Below are 25,534 nucleotides of genomic sequence, written 5' to 3'. Positions count from 1 at the left end.
TACCTTCCCCCTCTCACTGTGGTTACCACTGTGTTCAGAAAAGAATGAGTCTTCGGCCCACCCCCCTCCTCTGACTGTACCACTACCTCCAGCTGACTGGGGTGACTGACAAACTGCAGAACCAGATATTCAAAGTCATTATATTAAAAATACCCTGCCACTCTGCACAGAAAATGGTTTCCACTGAGAATTACTTTAACAGAGAAATATTTTGACTAATTTTGCAAAAGGGGTTTGCTTTGCTTGCAAGGTCGTTCAGAATAAGCTCCCTGAACTTTGAACCGTATCTGCAAAGTGAGATAAACAAGAGCCATATAAATACCACAGCCCTGTTCCCTGTGTTGTTTTCTTCTGCGGCGGAGTTAAGCAGAGCTGCTAAGGAGGGCGGGGAGGAAAGAGTAAGTCTGCTGGTTTTGCTGTGAAAGAGCTTCGTAACTTAAGATCTGGCAGAGTGTCTGCTTGTTTCTTTGGCTGAAAAGCCTGGCTGTGGAAATTTCCGTTGGAAACCAACTAGAAAGTTGAAATGTGAAGGGAAGTATAATTCAGAACACAGCTCTCATCTAGTTCGCAGGGTGAGACAACTGTTGCTGGGTGCAGTATGCCAGTGCTGCAGAAGGCTATAAAGGCACAGAAGCATCTCAAGATGTTGTAGGAATTTCATGTGTTTATAATGAATATAAAGGTGGGCAGCTTTCCAGATACGTGGAAAAAGTAAGAAACTGGCTGTGTTGATATCTATTGGAGCACAATTACTTTTTAAAGTACTGTACCTAAAATGCTTTTGGTAGGACTGCAGGAAAGAAACATTAGGGAGAGATGGATTTCATAAATTATGTTGACTTTGCAGTAGTTGGATTTTCTTTTAAAAGATCAATTATTAAAGTGTTGGGTTTTTTGTGTTTTTTTTGTTTGTTTTTTTTTTTTTTTTTTAAAGACTATAACAAGATCTTTGAAATGTGTGTTATTTATCAGAACTTGGTGTTTCCAAAACATTCTGTGTTTACTGTCAGACCTTGATGTGAGTTGTGAAATCATACAATTCCACAATGTGGGATGTGTTCGGGAGCAGTTTTATAACTTTGTGTAGTTCTTAATAATGGGTGTTTTCTGAACATACTAAGCCAAAATTATTATGTTAATGGAATAAGAGGAAAAGGTAATTACAGAATTTCTCACATGCTTTGATTTTTATAAACATTAACCATACTAAGTGTGCGTAGAAGATTTTTTTAAGATCTGAGGAATGCTGAAACTTTTCATTTCCTGTTTTTGCAAAATTTGTTCGTTCTAGTGCCTGTGTTCTTAAGAAATATTTTTCTCAATGGGATCCAAATGCTACAGACTGACTTACAAGAATCTTTAATTTTTTTTTTTTTTTTAATTTCTGCCAAATTCTCTAATACTTGCAGTGTACAAAATACACTGTTGCTGCAAGTACTTTTAAGTCAGTGGAATTACTCTGGAATCTGGAGTGAACTGGTCTAGATTCTTATTGGTGTCAACTGTCTCAGCACAACCTATTTCAAAACACAAGGGATGAGGCCACTTTAAAATCACTGAAGTGTTAAAAACAGTCAAGAAGAAATTACAAAGAGGAAGGAGCAATGTAGACTGATCAGCAGCATTAAAAGAAAATCCAGTTATTCTGAACACTTACTTTTCAGCTGTTCATATACAACAACAACAAAAAAAATTACTGCCTGTTTATTATAGGGGAACTCCACTTCAAATGAGGGAAATATGATCAAGCAGTAAACAAAGTAGCTCAAATTTATTCTTACAGGGTTTTTAAAAACTGAATAGAGCCAGTATTGTGCTGTGTTTAGTTATGGGGATTTCAGAGTCTGAACTTCGTTTAGGCGTTGATCTCATTTTGTTTATTTTCTCTTATTTCAGATAAAGCCCAGCCATGTGGGCAGGGCTGGGCCTGGTTCTGGCTCTCTGTCTCCTCCCAGGAGGAGGGACAGAGGTCCAGAACTGCAAGGAGCCCCCAGAATGGCATATTGGGGAGGAGAACCCAATGCTGAACTCCAGGGGCTCAGTGACGGTGGTGGCTCTCCTCCAAGCTAGCTGATATTTGTGCCTGTTGCAGGCTTCCAGGTAAGTGCAAATCCTGGTTTTTGTTAAAACATGACTGGTCAGTTTTTTAATGCCATCTAGCGATAATCCATGTGCCCAATTACAGATGCACTCAGTGAACTCTGGCTTCCTCAACTGCTGCCATCCCAGCTAATGACCAGGTTAACTCTAGCAGGAGTGGTCTGTGTCTGAGATTCTTTATCTCTTGACTTAGTCCTGAGTGTCAGATTGTCTTCTCCAGATTATATTTACAACATAAAAGTATGATCAACTTGACATTAATGAAACATAAACCACATGAAACCCCAGCAGAAACAGTTCCTCAAGACTGTGCTTCAGTTAGCAACAGATGATTCATGTAGCAAAGATGCTGAAGCCAGGAAACATCATCATAATCTGACATGGCTAGAACACCTGAAACAGAGATTTGTAATCACTCATTTCTTATGTAAGATCTGTAGGGGAAAAGGCAGATCAAGGCATGGTGCTTTTAATATGCTTTCTCAAGTTCTGTTTAGAGGTCCTAGATATAAAAAAAAAATAAAATCAGAAGATAAAGACTGGCCTTTCAAAAAATAGATTAAGTGTTCAAGGGAATGATCAGTGTTATATTTTCATACAAGACCTGGGACTTTGATGTTCTGGTTACTAGAACCTACTTCTGTGCAAATAATTGGGTATTATAAGTGCAGCAAGAAAATAATTCTGAGCTGACCCAAAGAGGAGTTGCATACAGCCCTTATCTTGGATTGATTTAGTGATTGTGAAATAATTTTGGTTTAAAAATTCATAGTACTGGTTTCAGAGCTGGATTTTAGCCACTCTGACAGCATCTTAGTTTCCCCCTCTAGGCTACATAGCTTCATATTATAATAGCCTTTCCAAGTTTTTTAAGAACTAGACTTGAAAAGTGGTGGTAAATCTCTGGCTCCATCAAAGTCAAAAGTGGGCTTTGTGGTTGACTTTCAAGGTAGTTGGGATTAATTCTGTACATTTTGGAAAGGTTTTAAAGAATCTTTCAAGTTCTAGACTCTTTCCTGAAACTGGAGGGGGGGGGGGGGGGGGGGGTTCTAGAGAAATTCAGCAGGAAGGATACAAACGAAAAGGAAAAAAATCCCTGCATCATACAGCAAGAAAGCAGCTTTTTGTACTATAGAGCAAAGAAGGACTTTTGTGATAGGGGAAGATGAATAACTGCCAGGCAGATTGTGCACACATTCTATGGCCATCCCTTGACCCAGTTGCTGTAATACCCCTTTTCTGGCTATTCTAGAAAAGAGCCATGTGAAGATGAGTGGGAAAGCTACTGGCCTTTTACTGTGGGTTTGCTTTCTTGATTATTCATCTTCCTGCTGCATTTATGGTATCATTCTTTAACCAACTATGTGACCAAAACCTCCGCATTTAAATAAAGACATCAACTAAACTAACTGTGTTAGACCATGAAGAGTGTGAAAGAACTGAAATAAAAATAACACTGAATTCAGACTGAAAACAGATGTCTGCTTAGTACTGCATTCTACTCACAAGGGCAGGACCTGTGGCACATTAGTTCTTGTAGAGTCTGGTTTGGTGACAGTCTAGTTGATGGTCATGGCAAATGACAAGGGTGTTTTAATAGTGTTAGACTGTTGCCATTAAAACTGGAAGAAAATAACATTCACTGTAATAAAAGTAAAAATGGAGCATACTAACTTTTGTTGGCAAATCTTAGATTCTCTAATGATTTTACGATTTTTTTCTTTACATTCTCCACTAGATTGGAGGACCTGCGAGTAAAGTTAGAGAATGAAGGACTGGTCAATATCTCATATGTGATTGTCAACCATCAGGGAACTTATTCCCAGAGGAAATTTCACTTACTGAAAGAAAGTGTTTCAGACTCTATTACTGTCTACCAGCAAGATGAACAGCAAGCTGATGTCTGGACTACCTTAAATGGGAACAAAGATGATTTTCTCATCTATGACAGGTCTGTGTGTTAGAGAACACAGGAAAATACTTCTGTGTATTTAGAGGAATGCTTCGTAAATTTCTATATTTCATTGATTTGCAAATAACCTGGTTACCTCAAAACAAAAACATCATTATCAACTTCTAAGTTGCACTAAATAAAGCACTTGCATTTATCAGGAAAAAGAAGCTACAAAAGAAGTCTGATTTTGCTAAATAAGTTTGGGATAAATTTTTTCTTTATAATTACTGTGACTGAGTGTAGAATTTGATAGCATGATTCTGGTCTTACACCGATTTTATTTTCAGACAGCTTAATTACATCCATGTATTATGTGAAAGTAGAAGCAAGTGAGAAAAACCATCTGAATTATCACAAAAACATCTTGACTGGGGTTGTTGAAGATGTCGTGTAGCCATACAGAAAAATTAGTCCTTAGGTAAAACTTATGACTTTGGAATAAAACAGGTTTTTGATCATAGGATTCTGGGGCATATATCTTTTGGCAGAACCAGTAATAACGCTTTAGTTCAGTTCTGATGGAAATTATTCTAGAAGTCCTGCACTTCTAACATGCCCATCCTAATTACTATTATGTTACTGTAGCGAATGTTCTCACTTCATACTGAGGCATCATTAAGTTTAATAAGGAAAGTTACTTAACTTCTTTTCGGTAATATGATGAAATTGAATGCGTTATCTAAATCAGGTTTGTGGGATGAAACTAGAACTGGAATGATCTTTAGAAAGTGATTGCATGTTACAGCAGCAAATACACCTAAGTATGGAAGGTTGCTGTTGTATGACAGACAAACAGAAGGCTGTATGTAGTCTATGGAGGGACCCCAGAGCTGACATCTGATCCGCATCATTTGAAAGCTTTAACAGTTTTGTGCTGCCAACACATAAGATACACTGTCACTACATTTGGCACTAGTCTGGCCATGATCCATTATGGTTCTAGGAATGTATGTCCTTATTGTGCCTTCATTGGTAATGATGTCTTTGCTTGTTGCTGGTCCTAGACGTGCACTGTGGAGTGGTAGGGAGGTAAGGCTGGAGGACTGTGTGTTGACATTGCAGGTGGGGTACTTAACAAGGTGCCCTTGTGTTCAAGTTTTGTATTTACTCCAGCTCCTTTGAACATACCAGTTGTGTAGTCAGGTGCATACCAGAACACTCAAGTACAGACATGGTGCAAATAGGCACCATAAAAATCCCTTCATCCACTCTAAATCTCTAATGCACATGCACAGCAATTCATGTTCCAATCGAAATACATGTTATGTTTCATGAAAACACTCTTTGCAATGATGCAACAACGTTTGCAAACGGCCCTCCTCGTTAGCCAGATAGGTCTGTAATGAGTGTACCTTTGCTAATCTGAATGCCAATAAACTAGAGGCTTGTGCCAGTGTAGTTACTATGTCAGCCAGAAATCACACTTCACACTATCGATTGATGCAGCTGAGTGGCATTTTACGTGTAAACTCCTTGGACAGAAACACTCTCCATGGGACTGTACAGTGTGGGTGGATTGATGTGAACACAATAAGGTATGATAAGAAGAGATACTTAATTTTAGGTATATTTTTATGTATATGTAACCACAGAGTTCTTTCTCTCCTTAGATGTGGCCGTCTAGTGTATCATCTGGGTCTGCCCTATTCCTTCCTGTCTTTCCAATATGTAGAAGAATCTATTAAGATTGCTTACTGTGAAAACAAGTGTGGAAACTGCTCTTACACGGTATTTTCTTGTTTGATTCTGTATATACTAGGAAAGGAAACTGGATTTGACTGGTACTTAAAAAAAAAAAAAAAAACAACCTTCAGTATGATTAATCCAAAAAGGCATGATTTAGAATGTACATGTTTCATGTGTCTTGACAGAGAGCTTTTAAACATTTTTCAAAGTGAATTAACTCTAATTTATAATAGACTGGTTATCTGAATTCCTGCCCTTGATAGAAATGCAAATAATTTTCAGAAATCTAAATGCAATCTGGGAAGCTAATTCTGGTTTTGGAGTTATGTACAACTAGTGAGCAATTAGCTCCTCTAGTTTTTGGGGACAGGTAGGTACTTAAACAAGTAGTAATTTTTTTAAAAACCTGGGAATCAAATCTGAGCTGGTTTGACTTACTATTCCTTTTAATTTACATTTAAATATGGTATATAATAGTTAATTTAAAAAATTTAATACAAAGTGACAAATTATTGTTACTGTTATAAAAGAAGGGTAGCTTTGATAACTAAAGATAAGAACTACTTCAAGGACTATCAGGAAATATACATACATAGTCATGAAGGTTCAATGAGAATAATAATTTTTGATCCCATAATCCAGTTTTCCAGATAAATGTAGGCCTTGGGCAGGTCAGATGTGGGATCCTAGAACAATTACTATTTTTATTAACAATTATTTGGATTGTAATTCCTAAAAGTTTACATTAAGAGCCCTGTCCAGTTATCAATGGCGTTGTAGGAGGTTCTTTTTGATAACATTCATATCTATCTTCAGCAAAGTAGCACAGATAATTTAAAATTGGGTTTCAGGTTCTGCAGAAATGTTAAGATCATTAATATTATACAACTAGTTTAATTAAATAGAATGTTTTGTATTTAATGCAGGCTTCTGTTTTGCAGAAATTGGATATTGATGGTACATGTGAAAACATCACTAAAAAAGCAGATGAAAAGCTAGCGGAGATAGAACCCAAACCAACTGGTCAACATTCACATCACCACAACCTGCACAGACATAGACACCACCACCACCACCACTATCGCGAGGGCAGTCACCGATCCACAAATGAGAACCGTCAGGCTCCTTATGGATCGCAAAGATATCATCCTCACGGTGGTCGGCGTCATAGAGTTTTTGGCCATAACAGACATGATCAGACAGGTAGTCATGAACAAGTAGACCCTGTTCCTCCAGGAGAAAGTGTGGAAATTACACAAGATAAAAATCTATGAAAAAAGGGGAAAACCAGCTGTAAAAACCAGTTAACTTGAAATTGGCAGACAGCATCAGACTCAACTTCTAGTAGCTGATGCTGTCATTGTCGACACCTTCTGTTTGAAGAGCTAGGAAACTCTGTCACTTGACAGTGTCGTGGAGCACTGCCCAATTCTTGCAGGTGACATGGTCAGCTGTTAGCAGAGGACATCACTGAATCTTGACAGTGACGTCTGCTTCCTGCTGCCTGACAGTCACCAGCAGCAGGAGCAAGTGAAACTAGTGACACCTGACAGTGACAGGAAAAGGAAAAAAACTGAGCCTGAAAAACAAACTAAGCACCTTAAAAATGCAAGGGAGTCCTACTGTCTAAATTTGTGTCATTGTGAGTGGCAAAATTAACAGATACTTAATCTTTTTATTACCCCCAATTAAAAATCATACTAAGACAAGTGGACAGAGTTAAAATACTGTAAACAAGAAGACTTTTAGAGCAGAGCTTTTAGAATTACACAAGACCTTCAAATACCATCAGTGAAATGATTTATAACTTAAAGAAATTTAATTGTCATGTAGTTTGTTTTTCAGTTGTACTGGGAAGGTGTCTGCATTCTTGATTAGTTTGTCTTTCTTGTTTCTCTTCTAACGTTCTGCTTGCATTTGTGAGGACAGGAGCATAAACTATGACCTAGGGGCTCTTGTCTGATGTTTTGCAATCAAGAATAGAAGATAACCAAAAGAGATATTTTAATCATTTTTTATTAAGAAGGTAGAATCTATTCAGAAGTTGTTTAGTTTTTTCCAAACCTGGGGATACACATTACATACAAGAAGAGTATTTCTAAGCAATGTGCCAAGATAACTTTTTATCTCAAATGTAAGATAGAACCAGTAATTGAATTACTTTAACAGATTTATATGCTTAACTTTTGTGGCTTAGATATGGTATCAGGGTCCATTAATATATACTACTACAGCTTGTAAAATCCCACTAAATCAGTAAGATTGGGCCTAAAGTGAGAAGCAATGCTAACAACTCTTCATGCAGAATCAGTATCAAGAAGAGGAAGAGTCAGAACAAATTTAATCTTGGTTTAATGTTTATGTTTGTTTATAACAGTGCTGAATTTGATAACTCTGTATTAATTAGTAAGGTAATATATCTCTTACACTTATATAACTTCTCTGTGTGTAGCTTAGCATTCCTAACCTTTGATTAACGGAGTTGAAGTAAAATCATAGTTGTTTGAAGGCTTCCTGGATGAAGAGAAGAATATTCAAGAAAGGAAAACAGCTTTGAAAGTGTGCACCATAATTAATGATGGTTTAATAGGGAAATTATTACTCCTACGAAACCTGAATCTTTTTATGGTGAATACTGATTAGCAAGAAAGTAGCCCTGAATATACACAGAATGCATGCCTCTGGAATATCTGACAAGAGCTTTTTCAATAAAAAATATTCTGTATTTCTTCATATCTTGTTTTTACTTTCAGGTGCACAGTTTAAAATAGACTGTTTCCATTTCTCATTGCATGTAGTACTGAAATACATCATGTCATTTACTCAAAGTCGCCTCTGTTTCAAGTGCAGGTCTTGGGCTTTAATAAGACGTTGCTCTAAGTTTCTTATGGTGTCTCGGAGAATTTCAATTTCATTGTTTTTTTCCTCCTGGAGATGCTGCAGCTTCTGTAAAAATGCAAGCAAAAGCTTCACTGTTGAACATCACACAGAATTATGTAGCGATACAATATGCTGTTACTAATGAGAAATACTTTAGTAAGAATATTTTTCTCAGTATTTTGTATCACAGAATTACAAAGATGACTTCACCAGAATCCTGTTTTTGTGACATCCCAAAGTCTGAAGCCTACAAAAATGATAATGCACATATATAATTTCTGTCACAGTTATTTATGTCTGTTCTCTCTTAAGTTCCCAGGTCAGCAATGCTGTACTAAAACCACTTTGCATGTGGGCTTTTGTTGTTAAACCCCAACTATATCACTATTGGTGCAGAGACATGAAATGAGTTGTATGGAGGTGGGAGGGATGTGTGGAGGTGTGAGTAAAGTGGACTCCTAAACATGAAATTCTGCTGCCCCATCCCCAAAGTTCCATTGCAGAACAGAGTAGAACCCCAGGGAACTGCTGTTTGAAACAGGCTGTAACAGTAGTGTCTGCAGGCTATTGAGGTACCTACCCTTCGATAGATACTTTGTGGAAAGACAGAAGCATCTGCAAATGATTTTGTTGTTTTATTCTGAACTCTTGCTAATTTAGCATTGAACTGAAATCAGGAAAAGACCAAACATTAAGAACCAACAGAAAAAAAAAATAAATTTAAATAATACAAGTATAATTTAAACTTTTTTACATTGGATTTTGTACCTGAAAGTAGTAATTGCAAGCTTTTCTACTCTTTAGGCCTAAGACAATGAAGCTACTTAAGCTAATTTTTAAAAGAATGCAGTTACAGGCTACCTTTCTTTAAGAAATGCCTCAAAATATTGCAGAAATAAATTGGTACAAATATGATAAACCAAATAAATTTAGGCACACAAGATGGCTACTAAAAAAAAAAATTTGAAGGATCCAAAGCCACATGTCAGGAGGAAGAGAAAATGGAGAGGATGCTAAAAACCTCTGAAACCATCACCTTTCCCTCACATTCCAAGGACAACTCAGCTTGAACACCGTCACACCTTATTTCTCTTTTGGTATGTGAAAGGTTTGAAGTAGTTCCCTAACTGTTTCTGTAAAAAGAGTGGCTTAAGACCAGAGCCATGAAATACATGTTGAAGTCTGTGTCTGGAATCCCTACAGGATTAGATGTCTTCAAGCTCTTGGAGATTTGTAAAGAAACACAATTTCCCAGCATTCAGAAATTAAAAATAATAAAAATAAGGAGAAAGCATTTAAAAAGATTTATAGCAAAATTTTCAAAATAATTTAAAACAAGAACACAGCAAACTTCAGTTCCCTGTACTGTAGGCAGAATTCGATTCCTGAGCAGAAGCAACTCAGATACCATTGTGGAAGGGAGCACATGCCACTGGTATTTGTGAAGAAAATATTTTTTAAAGTTTTCCTAGATTCCACCATACTACTTTGTTAAGTAATAGTTAACATTTTTCACTACACAGTCTCTCCTAAGTTTACCCAATTGATCTTTACTCAGCTTTGTAATGCATACCTCTATTTGCAGTTTAATTATTTCATTCTGCTTCTCTTCATTTTGAATTTTCAGCTGCCTTGTTAGCTCTAATATTTCCAGTTCTTTTTTCTCACTCTGTTCTCTATACTCCACTTCTTTTACTTCAACTAGTAACACAGAAATACCAAATATGATGATTAGAGAAGATGTTTAGATGGAAAAATAACATTATTTCCCAAATATTAAAACTTTCTTGAACAGCAGGTCAGTATTTCAGGAAAACAATTTCATTCAAGCAAAAAACATACTTTAAAACTGTATGAAAACCACCCTGTCCCAATCTAGTAAGATAGAGTCTTTTTAAAGCAGCATCACATTTTAAGAATTTGGCTTTTTTCAGCTACATGAATGACCAAAAAATCCTACTCTTCAAGGATATGCCAGTAATGGAAAAAATTAGAACTGAAATCAGTTTTTTCTCACTGCAGTATTATTTATTTGTAAAAAAACCCTCCTACTCTCCTGAGCATAGCTGGAACACTCTAACAGCAGTCTATACTTCAAAGCAACTTTCCAGTCAAAACTTAACCCAAAATTTCCTTCTGTCAGACTGTTCTATCTCTCTGGGAATTTCTGTTCATCCTGTGTTGCTGTATTGTTGTCTAATTGCCATTGTCTATTCTCTTGAGCAAAAATAATACTGAATTAAAAAGACTGTCCAATTCTGGCTTTCGTTTCATATGTTTCCACTGAGAAGTAGAACTTGTCCTAGATGAAGTATAGCTCCTACAGGTTACAACATGCTTCACCCAATGCTATAGCATTCAGTATTCAGAGAACTTACATTTTTTTCTTATATCACAGTTCAACTGTGTTATTTCTAATTTGTGGTCTTCCTCTTTGTTTTTAATTTCTATCATAAGTTTCTCAATCTGATCTTTATATTCCTGCAAATGTAAAAAGCTTCATAAAAATCTTGAGGTTTCTGTGCTCTTAGTCTTCTGCAAAGCATAACAATAATGTAAAAATGTACAGTAGTCTCTAATTCAGTACTTGTTTTATCCTTGATCTAATAAATTCAAAATGCCAAGTTACTTCTTACACAATCTGGCTGAAGTCCACAGATGAAAAATGTGACAGATTTCATTGTATTATAGCTATCAATTAATATAAAATTAGAAATTGTACTTATTAGGAGAACAGGCAAAGGTACAGGTAACACTCCTTTCCCCAATCTGGGATCTGATACAATGCTGCAGTTAGATTAAGTGACTAGTTTTACTTTTATGTATTTTTGACTGTGAGATTGTACAACATCATATTTGAGATATTAATTTTGTTAATATTTCTTATACCAAGGATTCCACAACTTCATACTGGCAGCAGTAGAAACGTCAGTGATACCAGGAGTAGTAATGCTGGTGGCACTGATACTCAAGTGAAGAGTTTGAACACACCTATTGTAAGTTTGGTCCAATACCTACTCTGGAATTACCAAGGAATTGGCTGTAGCTGCAAATGCAGAGGTTCTTCCTCCAAAGCTGTTGTCAGAGCCACCTTGGTAGGTGGCCACTCACCAGAGAAATGGTCAGAGGCACTCACAAAGTCACTTACTGATTGGTGGTAATAGTAGATACGGACATTGTCAATTAAGTGTCTTCAGAACAACACTAGGATGTTCCACCATGCCTATACACATGTCTAATGTATAGAATCATAGTTTTCTCATGTCTTGAAGAAGGCATTACTTATTTTACTGCCAAACTGTCAAGATAACAGCTCTATTGGTATAAAAATTTAATTTTAACTCATAGTACAAACACAGGCAAAGAAAATCAGCAGTGAGATTCCTGATCCTATCCAGGTAACAAACAGATCAGCAATCTTAGCACAGAGAACTAACATGACTTGTGACTAGCCCTTCTGGTGTTACCTCCTTTCCCAAAATGAGTGGCATAGGTAAAAAGTAGAGAGATGGTAAATGGCATTTATTATAAGACACAGATAAAAAGTAGAGGCCTATTATCTTTGTAGCATTTACTCCCAAAGAAACTATAGACAAAATTCAGACAGTTCTTGATTCTCTGGCAGTACAGCTGGCTTCTCGAATATCAAAACCTTATTTCCACTCAAAAATATATTTTAATGCAAGGGATTAGATTTTAAGATGCAACGTTGAATTTAAAGCTGAATACAGCTAAAAAAAAAAAAAAAAAAGAGTGCATCTTAGATTGAGTTAGAGTTCTCAGCACTTAGTTTTGACCTCTTAGACTCACTGAGACATTCTCATATTGATACTGTCATGAGAACAACACTGCTCTTTTTCCACATGACAAACGTTAGGAAAAGTACAACAGTAACAGTATTGGTAGCAGACCCAAGAATATGAAGATATATGAACTGCTACAATAGAGATAAAATATTATTCCTCTACGTAAAGAATGATCATTTGTGGTGTACCTGTTCACGAGTCTTTAATTTCTCTTCCAAGATGTGAATGGTACCCTTCAGTCTATCATTTTCATCTACATAAATAAAAAAAATATATGGTACACTAAAAAGTACATTTTGACACTATTATTAGTATAAAAGCAGAATAAGGAAATTACTTTCATTTTTTGACTTGTCTGAACTTCAAGAAAATTTTTGTAGACATGATAATCATAATTAACAGAGCTATATAATCTCAGTCTCCATTTTTTTAACAAGAAAATTTATAGTTTAATCATAATATTTGTTTGATATTACTCCTTTGAACTGTCTTTAGCCTTCGGATAATTCTGAAGCATTCAAGAAAATCTTGATGCAAAGTTCTCTGGCTCAGAAAATAAAAGATTATTATAATGGCTACAAGAGCTTCAAATTGGAAGATGCAACTTTTTAAGTACTTATTTCCCAAAATGGGAAAGAAGTATCTCAAAAACAGAAATGAGAAAATTAGATAATGCTTCTTTTTATTATTAGAAGTCACTTTGAGTATTAAAGGCAGCCCTATACTTCCCATTTTTAAAAGTTTATTAATATCTATGCATATATGCCTTGAACACACAATAGATATAAAATTAACTACATGATGTACAGCTATACTGTTGTATAAAGATATAGCAAATATTTACGTATTTTAAAATACCAATGAGTAATTGTCCAGTATTTCTGGAAAACAGCTACATTTTAATAGCATTATACTGAGAATTAAGACTCTTTAACAAAGTGATAAAAAATATGCCTAAACACTTCAATAGACTACAGTCCAACAACTGAATGATACTTTCTCAATTTTTGTAAAACTGTCTGTGCTATGTTGAAATAAATTTAAACCCCAACTATTGATTAAAAAACCTCACTGAGGCAGGACTGCTTTTACATGTGGATTCTAAGTAGGATAATAGGCATAGGCATTCATTAAGCATATAGACCACCAAAATCTGCACAAGACTGATTTTAAATAATTTTTTAATGTTTTGCTGCCAGTGACTTTCTCTCTCTGAAAAAAACAGTAAATATAAAGTTTAAATGCCTGCTCTTCTAAATTACAGTGCAAAATATACAAGAACATTTTTCTTTTACCTTTCACATTACAGTGGTTTTCAATGGTTTGTGTTAGACCCTTTATCACATTCTGTAGAGTAGTGCATTCTAAAAGAAATGAAAGATCAAGGGTTTTGAATAATTTCTTCACAATTTTAATTTAATATTTGTTTATAAACTTTTCTCAAATATTTTATAAGAATATTGATTAAATATTCATCTAAGTATTTTTATTGACTATGGAAATTAGTTATTATTGCTTGATTACTGATTAATTTTAGCTTTTAGTTTGACAATATATTAAACCAAATTTTATCAAGCAATACTTGATAAAACTATTACATTCTTGTTTCTAGCCAGAATGGATGTTATTGTTTTCTGGGCAATAATAGACATTTTCCATATCAGCGTTCCAGCAATTTGGTGTAATTAATGAAACTCAGGCTTACTTTCCTGACTGTTATTTTTGACAAGATTCTTTTTAACAAGACCAACACTATTCCTCATTGCAGTTTCTCAGGCCATTTAAGTGCATATTAACATTCATTTTGTGGCTCAACATAAACTTGGAGACATTCAGAATATGGTACTATATCCCTTTTTATTTTTTAATCCCTCTTATTTTTAAACTAATAATGTGAGTGTATGTATATACATGCAACTTGTGATTTATCAGTTTACATATTATTATTTAATAATTTTATTAATTATATTTTTAATATTTGAACACCATACAGACTGTCTGTAATATAACATTAGTTTTTCATTAAAACTATTACCCCTTATGCTCCTTGTAACCTTAACAGTAAAGTTACAAAACATTCAACGACTGGGAAGATTTGGGGACACTTAAAACTGAGGTTGCTTACTCTTGAAGCCTTTCTTTCTACTTCCAGAGTACCACTACATTTATTAAGTGGCTTTTAATTTCCAGTTACTCATCTCCTAAGACCAAAGCTCTGTTGAAAATTATAGATTGTGTAATTAGAGACTACATTACAAATAATGGAGTCAGGAAGATGAATTAAGATCCCAGCTCAGAGATTCAGTTTTCCATTCAGTCTTCTTGATCTGTAGTCAGTTCCTCCATCAAGTCCACTTTTCATGCAGCCGAGTACGTTAGCCAGCTGCATTCTCCCATTCCATGCTTCCAAAAGAACAGTAGAGGGTGCACGCACAGCACAGAAGCATTGCCTGCCCTCAGTTCTTGTCTGGATCAAAAACATTTGTGGAAAAATCCTATTCAAAGTGGGAAGCACTAAGTTAGCATGCCCATTTGTACCCACTAGTTCTATTACAAATTTCCTCCCATTTGAAAATGTATGGAAACAAACCCAAATGCTTGTAATTCATGCACAAATTTGAAAGGCGTCTATGCATCTCAGTGAACAACAGGACAGCAGTTAAGTCTTGCAATGAATCACAGCTATTTGGGTGCAAGACACTCCTTTGTCCAGTCCCAAGAATATCTGCTTATCTTTCTTATCTTTCAAGGAGGTATACTGGCAAATCCCTTATGTAATTACAGTTTTGACTGGAAAAAAAATTACTGGGAACCCACAAGCTTTGTTTGCCTACATTAAGGAAGAAAAAGCAAAATTTTGCTAAATGGTTACAGCTTTGTGGATCTCTGGCACAGCATCTGCTACGGATTCTGTCTGATTCCTTCCCCATAAAGAATGCTGCCTACATGCAGAAAGACTGAACAGCCTAAGTGCTCTTTTTCCGTGTTTAGTATCCATAATTTCATGGACTTTCTTCCATCTGTATTTATAATTGAGGCTATTTGCTTTTTTAATAGGGCAATTACATCAACTGCTTTTTCCTTTAATACTTTTGAAACACTAAGTCAACAAATACGCAATCCTGAAGATGCTAAATAGAGCCACCTTAAGTGTTCCATATACGATAATGTGATTGCTTTCTTTTTAAAAACTACAGTAGATTTTATTTCAGAATTGTAGCCTGCACCACAAGAGTCCATTTAGTAACCACAGAAAAGGTTTAGGAGCAGAAAACAAGAATAAGAGACTTGCATCTGTCTTAAGTGGATCTGCAATGATTTACACTAAACATAAACTGTAGTCCTGAATCTCACCTTTGTTTGGCAAAAAACTTATCAAAACAGAGTTAATTTATGATCTTTCAGCACGTGTATACACTTGGTCAGTTGCTCATCTTCTCCCACCTTATCTTTGGTTCAAGTGTTTCACTCTCCCCTCTCCCTTGAGTTTTAGATGTTTTCTTTCATCCTTTGCATTTCCTTCAGAATTCCCATTCTTCTTTTACCTTAAACAGTTCTACAGAGAGAATTCTTGCAATAAAGGATATCAACGAGTCCTCAGGTTCTCACTTGCTGGATTTCTTGGAGTGCAAAATGCTCTTCCTATTCCTATTTTTCATACTAACAAAGAGTTTTTTAGCCAGGATAGAAGTCTATTTCCTCCACCCCACCACAACTAGTAGCCACAAACCCTTCAGGATAGGTGGAACAACAGCTTTTCCTTCCACAGTGCTCTTTCTCTCTGCTCCTCTGCTGTAAGCAGCATGTTTATTTGGAATCTTGTGGTCTCTCATGTTTTCCTTGGCTGTTCTGTGAATTGTTTTGTGGTCTACTGATAAGTTTTATATTCTAAATCTGAGTTGTTTACCTATCTGTAAATTCATTTGCTTTTGTGTTAAATTCATAACAGGATGAACTTGAGAATGCTCTTCAGCTTGAGAATGTACATACATTAAGACTGTGTGGTTGACACTCTTCATCAAGAAATCGATGTCCAAACCCAGAAATTTCAGTTGCCTTTGGACTAACTCCTCAAATGAGACTTTGGGGAAATGTGACTGAGCTGGGTTCTGGGAAACATCTTGTCACCAAAACGGGATAAAAAATTATCAACACCCTTGTGATGTAGATAAGCAGACACTCTATTAACATCTGTGTGCTAGGGGAGCGATCTCACCAACAACTTGTGTAGCATGCTGATTATATAGGATACAGTAATACATATTAATCAAGTTCTCATACATAAACATGCCAATTCCCATAACTCACTTTCTTATTCCCACCTCTTTCTGGTCACTTGAGTCCTGAAATGAGTCAAGGGGCTGCTTTTGCGACCATCACAGGCTACTGACTCAAAAGAAAGACCCCCAATGTCCTTTACTCAAGGATTTTGGCTCTCATTGCAATTTTAACATGCTTTGAGGCCCTTTCACAATACAACTTTTAAAACACCTGGTCTACAGGGCAATAAATCATTCTTACCAAACAGTTTAACAATGGTATTTTGTCCAGCAGCCTAACTGGTTGTATGGTTACTTTAAACTAAATAAAACATCTCTATGACTACTTAAAACATTATACCACTACCTTTTATAAAAAATTATATTTCTGTGACATTCCATTTAATTGATTAGTCCTAATCATTCCTTATCAAAATCACCCAAAATCATCAACTCAAATTAATAAAAAATCAGTAACATTCAGTAACAATCTTGGGACATAAGGCTAGGAGAAATCTTTTTTTACAAGCCACAGTTGGTAATATCACTGTATAAAAGCCATCCTCAAAACTAGAGTCTGTTAGGATAACTTGCCAGAGTAAGAATGGAAGTATGAATGCTACATTTGGTCCCTTGCATCTTCTCCAGTTATGCACAGGATCCCTCTATAACCTTATCAATAATAAAGAGTGGTTTTTAACAGTTGTTTGACTTTCAAAAGGGTCTACAAAGAATTAAAGTACTAGACACAACACTTTTAGTGCTCTGATTCTGAATACACAGTATGCTATTACCCCTTCCGAAGAGTGAATGCGATAAAGATGCAAAGACCATTTCTATCCATTTCAAAAAGAAAAAGCAAAATGCTTTAGGAACATTCTATATTTACTATAATTTATAATCACCACGCCAACCGTAATGTCCTTTTGAATACTTTTAATGTTATGGTCACTGCTGATCTCCAGTAACCTGGTAACTGTTTACCTGAAGGTTCCTCTGACAGCATTCGCTGCAGATTATGGCAATTTGCTGCCGAAAATGTTTGTGAAACTCTGTTTTCTGATCACCATTAATGAATACGGTTCAAAAATATAAACTTAGAAGCACTTCATGCCATGATACTTGGAAGTGTTTACCATATTGGCAAGCACATTAACCTAACAGAACATCCATGATAACTGCCTTAGTCTCTAAATACATTCTATCCCTTCAGCATCTCTTTTACTTCCTCATCAAGTAGCTTTCAGAACCACCTCTTGGAAGTCCCATGTTGTTCCAAGTTTCTGCTTTTCACTTTTCTTTGTTATTGCTACTAACAGTCTGCAATCTCTCTTACTGACCAGAATCCTTGTTTTCTAAAAATTCTGCCTCCTATCTATATCCATACCGATTTGTACCACTAGTAGGACTTCAATATTATTATTTGTTTTATTCTGACTGTCTCTGCTGCTAAAATTTTACTTCCTATTTCATGCTAATTGCTCTGGTATTTTTACTTGGATTTCTGCCATTTACATTTTTTCCCATCATGTGTTTCAAAACAGCTCCAGAGGTTCTTCTCTTCAGTTGTATCAGCATAACTATCTCCTCAAATCATTTCACTCTTATCTCATCGAAGTGAGGCAGTACTATTTACAAAACTCAAATATCTCTTCTGACTTTCATCTGTTTTCAGTCCATTCTACTTCCACAGTCCTTGTTGCAGTCATCCCAGCTGCTCTGATTCCCTGAGCTGCCTCTTCCACCTTCTCTCCTATATTTTATCCCATAGGTTTTATGGTAAGAATAACTTCTTTTTGTCCACCTTTCCTTTTTTCAAATCTATTTTGTATAAAAGCCTTCCTCTCTGTTTTTGTCAGTAATGGGGCCTTTTGATCTGTTTCTCAATGACTGTCCTGCATTGTCTTTTGTGCTTATTAGAGAAACAAATGGCTCTAATGAGTCAGACTGAAGTTCTACACAGTTCACTATCCCACTTCACAGCACCCAGTAGAAGATGCTTCAGGAAAGAGGAAAAAAAGCTGGATAAACACTACCCTTCATAGATCCTCTCAGCTTCCAAAACACAAAAATAAATGAGACCTGAGTGTCAATTACTGTCTTTGTGTTTAACAAATTTGTTAAGTTTTGTTCCATCAATTTTTCTAACCTTTTTGGACTAATCTATACTTCTGTTATTTGCAAGCTTCTGTGAAACTGATTTAACTATTTTGTAGTGTATGGAAAAGTTCCTCCTCTTGTTTGTTTTAAATCATCCAACAAGTTCGATTTCCATCTAGTTCTCTTACAGCATTAAACAGCAAATATTAATCCCCTAGTCACTTTCTCTATGCCATTCATAATTTTACAGCTGTGAGTCATGGCAGCTCTATTCTTTCTCTTCAGGCTGAAAAGTTTCCAGTCAACTTAAGTCTTTCTTCAGATGTTCCAAAACTGTGACAAAACCTGTAAGAGCCCCAAGGGCATTCTCCCCCACCCATCTCCTGAGTGTTTGGCTAAGCTCAAGGCCAATTTAGAGTACAGCTGGTGACCTTGAAAAAAGCTGTTTGAAGAAATGGCTCCCTCTCCTTTCCTTGGGAGGTTCTTTTAAGCTGAGACTTTTGCCTTTGGCCTACCTTGAGCTACGCTGCAGCTGTGTTGCAGCCACTTATCATGTATATCCAGACACTGGTCATGACCTAGGGAGTGACTTCCTGGCTTGATTTCAGATCTGCCTCATCACTAGGGACCTGTTAGTGATCACTAGAATATGTCTGGCCCTTGTTACCATTTCTGAACCTGATCCTGACTCAGCCTCCTGTCTTGACCTTGGACCTGTTCCATCACTACATATTTGTTTGGTAATCTGTACTTTTGGCTGACCCTGGCAGCCCTCACTGGGACAGCCCTGCATGAGTGTGGTGGGAGTGAATCTCAGCTGGTGGAGCCCCTACCTCTGTGGGCCTTGCTACATGATTGGTTCCTGATTCCCTGTCCCTTGCTCCTCCCTAACAATACCAAACCTTGCCACCTTCTCTGTTATCTTTTCTAGCTCTGGAAAGTCCATTTTGAAATGTGGGGACCAGAGCATTACATGAAAATCACAGACTTTAAAGGGACGTGATGTTTGTTTCTCTATTTCTTCCATAATCATGCCTATCCCTGTGTTTGCTTCTTTGACCACTGATATTTTCAGAGAACTGTCCAGATGGACACCAAGATCTCTTTACTGAGAAATCGCCTACTAGGGCCAACCACTGTTTATATATAAAATGCACTGCTCTCCCCTTTTTAGCACTTGTCGTCCTATATCATGAGATTCTTGGTATAACTGAGTAGATTAACATCATTAGCAAACTTCACTCAATAGCATTTTCAATTATTTTCTGATTATACTAAATTATTTAAGTCCCAGTGAAGACCTAAGAGAAACAAACTGGCAATCTCACTCCAGCATGAAACTAAGTTTATTCCTAAATTAAGAAACAGAAAATTTTAGCAAGTTGGCTTGTCAGATACTAAAGTTCTATAAAAAGATGCACCTTTCAGCAACTCTACAAACTACAGAATAAGCAACCACAAATCTATGCTAAGCACGACATATTATTTCTCTTTTCAAATACGCATCTGAAAAGATATACTTCTAGAATAAAGAAAATCTTAATAGTTTTCTCTTTAATTCCTCCTCTATTTGTCAGACTTTTTATGATGATGTAGAGGCTTATAATTCCCACCTATAAAATAGTAAATGCCATTTCATTGGTTATCTCCCACTGAACTGTTTGAATCCTCTTAATATTAACTATTATTACCATTCATAATTATTTAGCACCATAATGACATCTGCTATACAAAGTGAAAGAAATATGACCAAAAGTGATCACATTAAAGATGTCAGTAACACAAGTACAGCCTATGGAACAAACTTACAACAGTGGTATCAGCTTAACTGAACTCAGCCTTGAAGGATTATATACTATTCCTTACACTTTATGACCAAATTGGAAATGTCACTGAGATAAAATCTTGACCATGTCATTATAAACACTAAATGGGTTATCACATTTTTCAATCTGACCTCTTTAGAGATTAAATCTCACACAGATAAAAAGAATAATCACTTCAGGCTGTTTTTCAGTCTTCTAGAAATTAAACAAATGCCTAGGCAGAACAAGACACAGATTCCACCAATACCCAAGGTCCTTACAGAATTAATTTAAGTGAGCAAAATTCAAAGAAGAACACTAAAACTTTGACATACCAGTCAGCATGTTACAGGGAAAAGATATTCCAACCCCCGAACAGTGCTATCAGATTGTCCCTAAACAAACCAAATCACACAAGCAGCTAAGAAATATAATTCTTTATGCTATCTTGAAGCACCAGCCCACCAGTCTGACATGCCATCTCCAATTACAGGCAAGCTTTGACATTTCAGGAGGCAGCAAAATATGCATTGAAGAATGAATGTGGCTCATTTTTCATTGGACAAAATGTTTCTGGTGACCAGTGAAACATAACATTTGTCACACTGATACCAATGGAACAGCTCCACTGGAGGCATGACAGTGTCAGTGCTGACCTTACTTTTCCCAAATGTTCACCCTGTTGTTCTACACAGACATCTGAGCTCCTTATAGATTAACATAAATCACAGGATAGCACTTCAGGTAAAACTACTGATGTTAGTTTGCCTAAAAAGGCTGGCTTTGTAAACAGTTTGGCAGTCTTTGTAAACAGTCTGGCAGTTCACTAGATGCTCAAGAGGCCTGTATGGATGGGAAAGGTAAATATTTGGGCACAATAACCTCATCAGGTGTACCAAGCTCATCTGATGCTCTCCCTCTTTCCCTGTCAACACATTGTTTCCCTGGGGAAAAGAGATAACACAATCAAAAGAAAAAAGATGAAGAGGAAAAAGTGAAAGAAAATACAAAAGGGAAATTTTTATTTCATAGATACTACATGCACTCAAAAACTCATAAAATGGATGGATATTAACATCAACTGGAAAATAGTGATTTTAACCCAGGTCTCACAATATGTTTGTGGATTAAAGTTATCTGGTTTATGCAAATGAGATGGATTCCATTACATGACCCAAGATTAAACATTACTGCTTTTCACACAGTATCTTAGATCCTTGCTATTTTATTTTTGTATTTTATATGACTGAAAATAATGGAAGTATTTCTCAGAATTTCCTGAATATATGCACAAACCATATCGCTTTTAAAAAATAACTTACCTTCTTTTACTGATTCTTCCTTTGATTGGCTTAATGTTAACAACCTGTTACATTTTTCCAGCTGAAGAACCAGCAGATTATTTATTTCATTAATTTCTGATATTTTCTAGAAAATTGGAAAAAGACTAAAGTTATATTAATACCTTTTGATTTAAATTTTCCATCTTGAGTTTTAAATTAGTAAAAATTTTAAAATTTCACAACACTGAAAACCTGTGTTATTTGCCATTCTGGAAATTGTGTTACTCAGAAGAATGATGCTAAACGTGAGAGCCCGTGCTATGGTGAGTTTACCCTGCAGAACTAAGAATGCTGACTTACATCACTAGTTATAAACTGGTTTCTTCTCAATTCTGTAGTCCTCAGTTTGGATCGATCCTCAGCAAGGTTCTTCCTACTGCTTTGCATATGAGGTTGTCAATGCCTTTGCTGAGCACCAACATGAGTAATGGGTGTGAACAGGTGTCATGACCCAGACTGGAAGCCCAGAGAGTCGCAATGGTTCTGTGATCCCCTCAGGTTAAATTAAGGTGAAACGACACCAAACGATCCGTTCAAATGTGTTACTTGAGGTAGGGAACAATTTAAACTTGAAAAAGGATAACAAGTAATGTGGTTTCTTATAAATCATTAAGAAGGGAAGGGAAAGGTAAGGGGAAAGGTAAGGGGAAAGGGAAAGGGAAAGGGAAAGGGAAAGGGAAAGGGAAAGGGAAAGGGAAAGAAAAGGAGATAGAGTCAAAGAAATCCGAATCACCATCCCTGGATCCAGCGTTGTCTCAGGTCAGGTAATCTTGGGTGGTGAGTGCACACACACCAAAGTTTCTGTCCCCTTTTAAGTTCATCTTATCAGTTGATTATCATGCTAGAGGAGGGGCAGGGATTGCACAAACTCATTTCCATGAGAGATGAGGGAAAAGGTGGAGCATGGGTTCTGACTGAGTCGGTGGTCATACTCGCCCTGCCCAGCTTTGGCTTTTCCTCTGTTCCCAGAGATTTTTGCTGACTTCATGCTCCTTATTGGTTATGCCAGAGGTGATCACCTCTCATCAGTTCTTGTTACCACTTCAATGGCAAAAGCGTGAAATCATTAGCAAGGCAAGCATGGTGTCTGGCTTGTACAGTAAAGCCACAAAGTACTGGTCCAATACAATACAGTGACCATTGGTCCTTATGCTTGATGGCAAACATTTGGTTTCACTCAGACCAGTTTTCTCCTTTTGAGGCTTATCTAAGGAATTTGTCAATACAACTGCAAGGGACTGGGAAGGTGTATCCTTCGATACACTCCTGCTTTCTTGGGTGACATTCCTTAGACTAATCTAATGGCCACAGCTTGTCCTTCAAGTTTTCTGTGTCGAATCTTTGAAGAATTTCTTCTTTCATTTCCTTACAATAGGAATTGGTACAATATGTTTTTTCCATGAGAAATGCTAAATTTATATCAGAAGCCCCTTTTGTATTATGTTTAGTGTGGATTTACTGATCAGGAAATCACCAAAGAGCTGGCCAACATGGGTCCTACAAGAAATACAGTACTCATTTTCCTCAGTGGATCAATCTTTTAAGAACTGTCATATCCATAAAATAAAGAGAGCTCAATGCATGTGGAATATGAGAACAGATGCTCCTGCTATGGCAATGACATTTTTCTAGAACAAGGAACAATTTCTGAACGGCTATGAAGTGCTAAGGCTTGGACAATAGGCCCAAGCCTGAGCTGACCTATAGATGAATCCTGTATATTTTATAGATGATAACCATTATACTAGTAGGTATTGTACTAAACATGTTTATCTTGAATACATATATATATCCTTATCTTTCCTTGTGTATAGGCAAGATAACAGGGTCACAGAGACAGCTGTCTGGCCCTGTGACCTGGCGTGTAACCTTGCTCATAAATCAGTTAGATAAGGAGGGAAACTCCCTTAGTTTCTCCCCTGAGACCTGGCCAGGCTCTGGGGGAATATAATGTGAGAAAGAAACCAGATATTTCTGCTTAAAACAAAGGTGCCAGCTCTTCTGGCCTGCTGATTTGTAGGTATATAAGGAAGCCTCACCTATGGGTGGACGCACCGCATAGGATTTTCCACTTGCAGGGAAAGGTTCTCCAAACCCTCGCTGTAACTGGGGCTCCCCAGCGACTGCAGATCTGGATGATGGTAAAGTGTGCAAGTGGTGATGGATCTTTCTTAATCACTATTCTTTTTCTCAGGTAGTAATGATTTGATGCATTACCCTGTATTTTCTTATTTGTTTAAGCGTGCTGTTCTGTCTTTTCTTACTATATGTTTTCTGTATTATTCTGTTACATTATTTAGTTATTTTAAGTAAAATATGCCTACTCTTTTCACTCTGGTGTCTAATTGGTATCTTTAATCAGCAAAACAGGCTAGTCCAGCAAAACTGTAATACTGTTATCTGCAATAGCAGCTTCTGATACAGACACTCCCACATTTTTCCTGAGAAGCCAGATTTGGTCTCTGCACCATTAAAATTCTAGCACGGAAACAAAGGCTTCTCAGACTCCACAAAAGTACTCATTAGTTTGAGATAGAGTCAGTACAAACACTTTCTAAAGTTGGTATTATAAGGCACATTAATAAGCTTTAAAATCTTATTAAAATGTCACAAAATATTTTTAGATAGCAGTCTCAACATTATTTACCTTCTTCACTTACCTTTTCTATCTCTGAGAAGTTATCTAAAAGTTTATCGAGGTTCACCACGCTGATTTTCTTCACAGTTTCTTCATGGCTGTGATTCATTTATTTCTGGACCATATAATCCAGTGATCACTGTATATATAAAAAATAGGTCTATGAATTAATTTATTTCTCATTCATACTATGTCAAAAGATTTCATACGCACAAATGTAAGCAGAACAAAGAACCCCTTTTTTAAATTAAAACTATTTTTGTACGTGAAGCTAAACTTCAACCAACCTAACATCTTGCATTTCTAGGAATGAGTGGCAGACAGACCAAGCAAAATCTATCGAACTGTTAGACAACATGGTTTGTAAATTTTTGTTGCAATTAAGTAAACCTGAAACCACTTTCATAGACACAATGATGCAATTTTATCTAAATACACTAGTGGTCTGCATCTAGGGTGTTTTTGAAAGATAGGACCAATATGCCTTTAGATATGCTGCTAAAACAGATTGGTCTTCTTATCCTCACTTTAAAGAGTTGAAAAGTCAATCAATTGAAATGATTACTTATTCTCTACTGTGCATATTTTAGAGGCAACACATGAAATTTTGTTGTTTGTTTAACTTAAAAAATGTTACTTAAGTAAACGAGATTTTAGCAGGCACACATTAATGCAGGATCTACAGCTTTTACCTGTGTAGATGCTCCAATACTTAACTACCCAGGCTTCAAGTTACTTACACATTTTCTTATAAAAAAATTGCTTTAACATCAGTGATGAGACACTGCAGTACCTGAACCATATGAGCAAAAAGACAGTTTTTGGAAAAGCACCCATATAATTCCAGATTATTAACACAATTCCTATTTTTTAGGAGAAACTCTATTTAGAGAATCTTCAACATACATTTGCAAGATGGAACTGAAAGACAGTATGAATGGTTCTAAAAATACTGAAACTATA

At 36.3% G+C, this 25,534-nt stretch overlaps 2 protein-coding genes across 2 annotated transcripts; one reads left to right on the top strand and one right to left on the bottom strand.

The window, feature by feature from the left end:
- The first annotated feature begins 338 nt into the window (after positions 1-338).
- SELENOP (selenoprotein P) lies at positions 339-8,473 on the top strand. Its single transcript, XM_074932131.1, has 5 exons — positions 339-398; positions 1,897-2,100; positions 3,839-4,051; positions 5,665-5,782; positions 6,682-8,473. Exons 2-5 carry the CDS (start codon positions 1,910-1,912, stop codon positions 7,333-7,335), a joined length of 1,176 nt encoding a protein of 391 aa, XP_074788232.1. The 5' UTR covers positions 339-398; positions 1,897-1,909; the 3' UTR covers positions 7,336-8,473.
- On the bottom strand, positions 7,249-24,680 carry CCDC152 (coiled-coil domain containing 152). The gene is made up of 8 exons (XM_074932132.1): positions 24,594-24,680; positions 21,913-22,018; positions 13,722-13,790; positions 12,615-12,679; positions 10,999-11,101; positions 10,194-10,321; positions 9,201-9,287; positions 7,249-8,686 (listed from the first exon to the last, which is right to left on the bottom strand). Exons 1-8 carry the CDS (start codon positions 24,678-24,680, stop codon positions 8,564-8,566), a joined length of 768 nt encoding a protein of 255 aa, XP_074788233.1. The 3' UTR covers positions 7,249-8,563.
- Positions 24,681-25,534: the final 854 nt, after the last annotated feature.

Source organism: Athene noctua, chromosome Z (assembly GCF_965140245.1).
Source record: "Athene noctua chromosome Z, bAthNoc1.hap1.1, whole genome shotgun sequence".
NCBI classification, from domain to species: Eukaryota; Metazoa; Chordata; class Aves; order Strigiformes; family Strigidae; genus Athene; species Athene noctua.
This window is presented reverse-complemented; position numbering and strand designations above follow the sequence as displayed.

Coding starts and splice junctions, on each gene's coding strand:
- CCDC152 (XM_074932132.1), bottom strand. CDS start 24,680: ATGAATCACAGCCATGAAGAAACTGTGAAGAAAATCAGCGTGGTGAAC. Junction 11,102..12,614: donor AATTAAAGACTCGTGAACAG/GTACACCACAAA, acceptor TTACATTTGCAG/GAATATAAAGATCAGATTGA. Junction 10,322..10,998: donor CTGTGATATAAGAAAAAAAT/GTAAGTTCTCTG, acceptor CTGTGTTACTAG/TTGAAGTAAAAGAAGTGGAG.